This window comes from Empidonax traillii, unplaced genomic scaffold (assembly GCF_003031625.1).
Source record: "Empidonax traillii isolate 1590-97213 ecotype Southwest subspecies unplaced genomic scaffold, ASM303162v1 scaffold211:size764888, whole genome shotgun sequence".
In the NCBI taxonomy this organism is placed as follows: domain Eukaryota; kingdom Metazoa; phylum Chordata; class Aves; order Passeriformes; family Tyrannidae; genus Empidonax; species Empidonax traillii.
This window is the reverse complement of record NW_020955404.1, coordinates 447,109-453,332: the sequence shown is the minus strand read 5'-3', so window position 1 is coordinate 453,332 and position 6,224 is coordinate 447,109. Positions and strand designations below refer to the sequence as shown.

The window sequence follows — 6,224 nt, the reverse complement described above, 5'->3', positions numbered from 1 at the left end:
CCCAGTACTGCAATACAGGAACAAGGAACAAACAGTATCTGTGTAAGTGTAAAAAATATATACAACTATATTTAACACTTAAATTACTTTAAACTTTTTTTAAGTTTGCATACTAGCAATCTTATGTACATTCTGTTTTGAACAATACCTCTTTAATATCCTCCTCTTTTCTTAAACAAGTTTTATTTTCCTCCCAAAATACCCAATGCTACTTTAAAATTCTGGAGGTGTAAAGATTTGAGCTATATAGAAAATAGCAAATGTCTTACAATTGTAGTGTATGATAGCACATATTTTTCATAAAAACAACACATCATTCAAAAACTGAACCATTGTAAAAGTTCTCGTAAGTCCAACAGGACTGTCTTTAAAAGGTTACTTTGGTTAACAGCAAATCATTCTTAAACAATTAAGGAAAAAATATATATTCTTTTACCACCTCTACAGATGCATTTCCTTGGCATGTTGTAGCAAACCATATACCTTTACAGACAAGCACTGGAGTTGTTCAGTGCTCTTTATTTCTACTGTGATTTCAATAAAATAGTTTATATATCAGGTTGGATTGATTTATAATTAAATTAGTCCAACTTCCTAAAATCTCTGAATAAGAGAACTCTCTTCCTAAGCCTTCATAGATTCTCTGGATATCAGAGAAAGAATAGCAACACTATTACTTCTTCCTCACAAGGTTGATCTCATCCAGTACTTGCAACAGCATCACTAAGTTGCACAAAACTGTTGTGTCTCTGCTTATCTTTCCTGGTCAGTCGAGTAACGCAACTTATGCTGAGCTCTGCGTACTCTGACACCCAGCCAGTCACACCAGTCTCTGAGCATTCAGACAACTAAAGTGCCACTGGATTTCACGGTAACACAGTTCTTTCCTCTGAGTCACTATGCACATTCCAGGTGATGTGTGGCCTCTGTGTCACTGAAATTCTACTTATTTCCATGGGAATAAATGCCCTCAGCTTTTGGCCAGGAAGAGGAACTTGATCTTTATCTTTCTTCCCTCCTTGCACTATGACACCCTCTGATCTGTCAAAAATCACAAACAAAAAGGCAAAGATGTAAGGTTCTCCAGGAAAAGAATACCGCATTAGTCACTATGCGTCAGTTAGGCCGAAAAGTAGAGAAGTCTGACCGCCGAGCAAAGGCACTTGGTAACAGTGCTGCAGACAATAGTCAGTGAGTCAACAATTTCAGTCTTGTGATCCAACTGACCAGCAGCGAGGGTTCTCCAGAGGAGGGTTTTGTGGATGATGTAACTGATGATTTTTTAGCACCTTCCTCTTGAAAAGGAATTGTTGCACTGTTGTGGAGGTCTGTATTCATAAAACACCTGCTGCCTCGAATATAATCCGTTCCCCTCACTAACTGCTTGTCAGACACAGGCCTGGAGAGGGGGTGCTGCGTGGAGGGGTTTTCTTCAATGATTGGGGGTATCCTTTCATTACTGAAGTACCTGCAGAGGACATCTTCACCTGTAAAAACAGGAGGAGGAAAACCAATTACTGATGACTTCAAACCTCTCCATTAACATTTTCTATTTTTATTAAAAAAAATATTCTGGTTACTCTTCAAATTACCTAGGTTTTGGTTATTTTTCATAACCCACCTCAACGTAAGCAGTTATCAATAGATTCATAGCTTTTTGTATCTTTAATATTTAAGTAACACAAATAACAAGAAAATAAATCCACAAATAAATACACAGAGAAGATACTGTTTGACTACTGAATGCCAGATTCACACACACTAAAAATACTAGTGTAGACTACCTTCATGCAAATCATTATCATGGGTGAGACCTAACAAACAATCTTGTAACATGTTATTCAAAATGCTGAAGAGACCACAGTCAAATCCATAGTTTTCTCAATGTAACTCATAAGTAAACTTAAAAGCTACAAATATTATTCTGGACAAAATAAATTAATTTTGAAGTTGAAGATGTAAGCACTTTTTGACCAGTGATTTGTCATGTTCTCTCTGTTTCTACTCTTCCTTAGACAGCTGATTGTGGCAGCTGCTGCTAGAGGCATCCTACTGGACTAGGCAGGCCTTCGGATGTGATTCAGTACAGCTTACATACAGGCCTACACACTTAAGTACATTTCAAGTATTAAAAAAAGGCAACAATAAAACAAAAGCAAACAAAAAAATAAACACACAAAAACCAGCCCTGCCACTTGATGAGTGCTCTGTTAGACTTGTTACTTAGCTTGCTTCTAAAATCCCTCCAGGTTTATACTGCTTATGGACTTGCATTAAAATAACGTCTATTTTATGTAGAATTACACGTCAGCTTTCATAACTGATTTCAAGAATAAACTAGTCATCCTCATTTCCCCCTCCAACAGCACTCAAATAGCCTTTCAGATGCAAAAGGGGACAGGAAGAGAAGGACAGTGTGGCAAGTAAAAAACGCCGCCCAGGCTAACACCCAATGTTATGAGCTTCTCTCTCCCATTCAGTGATGTCTGCAGAATATGTTGTTCTCTAACAGCAGTCATAGTAAAAAGTAACTTCTAAAAGGCCCTACATTTCACATTTAGAGAACAAGCTTGCTTCTACAACAGCTTCCACAGTGAGCCAAACAAACAGAAAGACTTACTAAAAAAGTAGTTTTACAATCAATATTAAATGCAGAAGAAAGGGAAAGAGATGAGTGTAGGAAGAATACTTGTCTATAAAGAGACAAGTACAGATCTGCCCTAGTCTTTCTAGCTTACTTTTAATGCTCACAAGAATTCCAAGACAGGAGAAAGTTTAAGTCCCAGCACTGAATAGCCTCACAAGTTTCACAACTACCATCTGGCATTCCTGCTAAAACCAACAACTGTCACCTTAGATCAGCTCCAATATGCAAACCATAATCCTCTGTTCCTAATTTAAACACTTTCACCCAGTTCACCCCAAGGAAATTTTGGAGAAGAAGGGAAGAAAAGGAGAGGAGACATAAAACCTTGCCTTTTCTCCCTACTCCTCGTGGCCTAGAGAAGCGTTCTGCAGCTCCTATCCAGCTTCCATCAGCAGGCATTGACAATGGACGAGGTTTTCCTAGGGGCAACATAGAAGGTTATGAGGAATTACAAAAAGTTAAGGAGACCAATTTTTTTAAATTGATACTTTCCACAATTAAACAAAGGGAGAGATGCAGCAATAAGGAGTTAAAATTGCAGAAAAAAATATTTGAAGATACTTCCAGTGGTTATATATAAGAGATCAATGTGCTGAGATTGAACAGCTTTGATTATTATAACCAAAACACATGGAAATGGCCATCTGTAGCAGCATAGCCCAGCTGAATGACACTCATTACAGAGATAACAGTATTTAAGTGAAATTATTTCAGATGTGGAATTTCATTTACAATTTGCACAGAAGGCCCATCTATCAAGTCTAATGAACAGTCTTCTAACACAAATCACTTCAAACTGACCAAAGCACTTACCATAACCGTGATAATGAAAAAAGAATAAACTCACCATAGGACTGTGTTTTTTCCCTCATCTTGGCTGGTAGGATATTTACTTCCAGAGGATACCCAGGCAACTGATCTGAATCAGCGATAGTAAACCTTCGCCTTCGACTCTCCTGATCCAGAAAAGAATTGGGAGACTCGGCCCCCTTGGACCCAGGTAAGGGTTGACTGCGTTTGTTGCCTCCTCCATACACAAAACTCCCCTTTTCATCTCTGAAAGGACATGTCACCTCAGTTAGTAACTTAAAAGAGTTTAGCACTACAGACATGCCTAGGTTTGAAACACACTTCTAGCTCCCAGTTATGCTCATGACAACTGGCATTGTGCTGTAAACATGCTGAGGAAAAAAAAAATCAAGTGAAGGAAGGAGAACAGAAAGCTGCCCACCTTCTGCTATATTCACCACTAACAAGCCAAGAATTTGACACACAAAGAAGTTTAGAGTTTCCATTACTGCAAAACATTTTGATAAATGAGATTTTTCTGACCTGAGGGCATCAAAGCCCCTGATCCACTGCCTGCTCACAATATGCAGCTGTGAATCAGGGGTGCTACACAAATTTATCCATCTCTGTGTAATGGCAGCACCTCTGAGGGACTATGTTTTTCAGTCATTGCAGGGATCCAATAACTGTCACTGAATATTTACCACCTTCTCTCTCCCTCCTTGAGAGTTCCAATAATAGATTCATATATATATATATATATATATACACATATGTGTGTGCATATATATACATACACACTTACATACATATATATGCATATCCGACTTTGATTAAATTCTGCAGGAACTCCCTTCCCAGAGCAATCTCTCATTCCAAAGGCCAGGAACAGCAATTTTTAGAACCTGTCCCTGCAAGTACTTTTGGAAGAGAAGCTACCCTCAAACTTAAGATTCACCTGGTTTTGGTTTTTTTTTTTCCCTTCCCTGTATATGCTACAATCCTGCTGCTTGAAGCAACCATTAGCCAAGTCAGGCATCAAAGTACACAGCTGACTTCCTAAGCACATATATACCCCAGTATTCACAGCAGCTCCCAGCCAGCACGTACCACTTTTCCAACCCTCTACTAAAAACAATGCTACAGCTCAGTGAATGGGAAGGAGCTATTTATGGAAATTCAGAGTCTGAGAATTGGACTCAACTGTTACACCACAACTGTATGTATGTGGAGAGCTCTCCTACACCACCACCATGTGGAGACTGTGCCATAGGTAAGGAAACCAAACACTGCCTCCCAGCGTGGACCAGAGAAGACCCACACCAGAAAGGGAAGGGAACAGGATGATGGGGGGAGGGGGGGAAGAGGGGGAAAGCAACCACCATAGAAATCCACCACAGTTTCAAGAAAAAAGCAAAACACGCAGAGGTCAAAATAAATAGCCCAACAGAAAGCAAAAGAATTGCCCTTTCTCCTCTTTCTGCCTGCCACAACTTCCCACATTTGCTTTCTTTAAAAGTCAAAGTTAAGCCCCCTTTCCAACATCATCCAGGACAAGTTTTACAGCTTGCACCATTATTTCCTTCCTTGTAAACAGGGATTCAGCTCTAAAGGCATCTGAAGCTCAGTAAAATTTTGTGCCTCTTCAGGAAAGATAAACAAGTAGAGCACATGCATGTAACTCACCAATATGCTTGAAATTTAACAAAAAGACTAAGACATTCATCGCTAAATCTATATGTTTGTTATTATGCTGAAAGATTTGAGGGTTTGGGGTTTTTTTATAAGAACTGAAGATGCAGAACCGTACAGCCAGGGAGAGAGCACGTCAAGGCGCATTCAACTTCAGTAGAGACCCTACCTTGGAGAAACCCTCCTCCCAGTCCTGCCGCAAAGACTGCAGTAATACAACCTCTGTCTCTGTCACAGCCCTTATGTGGCAGGAGGCAAGTGTCCTCCCACAAGTCCTGCAGCAAAATGTCAGAGTTCTGTGTTGGGCTATCTACACATAACCTAAAGTGTTGGGGCAGGCCAGAAAGCAGGCCTGCCTTTCATGTCTTGCCTAAAAACTTTTTTTTTTTTCCCCATCACCTTCCCAGATCAGCTAGCAGGGTTCTGGCATGAGTCAACATGGACTTGAGAACAAACAACAGTTAGCCTCACCATATGCACCACCCCCCGCCTGCTGGGTACACAGGTCTGCACTTTTATAGCTTACACTACAGCATAAACAAATAAAAGTTGGTCTATTGACTCCCCATTCCCTTCAGTGGGAACATTCTTGTTTTAAACAACTTGCAAGTTTAACAATTTCATGTTACAGGTGTCTTAACATGACATTCTTTTCTATACTAACTCCCACAAGTTACTTAACCTGCTAGAAAAAAAATTCAACAGTGAAAAAAGTTACAGACAAAATTTACTTCTTGCTGTGTTGGATGTAAACAGAACCTGAGGTGACACTCGTTCTTGTTTTGGGAACAAGTCTGATCTGTGTGGCACACAATAATCTTCTAGTAATAAAACCTATTACAATCCTAGTACTGTATGAATTTAAGCATAAGTTTAAGCAATCCAATTCATTCAGGCAACGGGAAGGAAGTCTGAGATTTACAGTTTCATCAAACTAATCTGCACAGAGCTGTAACAGCAAGCCAGCTCAGAAACAAGTGTAATGAAGGAGTTTTTTGTTCAGTAGTGCATGTTTATTTGCATACCGAGGAGAATATGGAACAGCTGGTGGAGGGGGTATGTACAGATCCAAAATGGCCGGCTTCTCCTTCTTCAG

General features: G+C 39.7%; 1 protein-coding gene across 1 annotated transcript in view; it reads right to left on the bottom strand.

Moving 5' to 3' along the window:
- Positions 1-502: 502 nt before the first annotated feature.
- Positions 503-6,224, bottom strand: part of CNKSR3 (CNKSR family member 3) — a 56,760-nt gene continuing 51,038 nt past the window's right edge. Inside the window, exons 11-13 of the mRNA XM_027887457.1 lie at positions 3,495-3,703; positions 2,977-3,066; positions 503-1,487 (exon numbers count right to left, since the gene is read on the bottom strand). Of these exons, the coding sequence (XP_027743258.1) occupies positions 1,189-1,487; positions 2,977-3,066; positions 3,495-3,703 (598 nt within the window). The 3' untranslated portion in view covers positions 503-1,188. The remainder of the gene's footprint in view (positions 1,488-2,976; positions 3,067-3,494; positions 3,704-6,224) is intronic.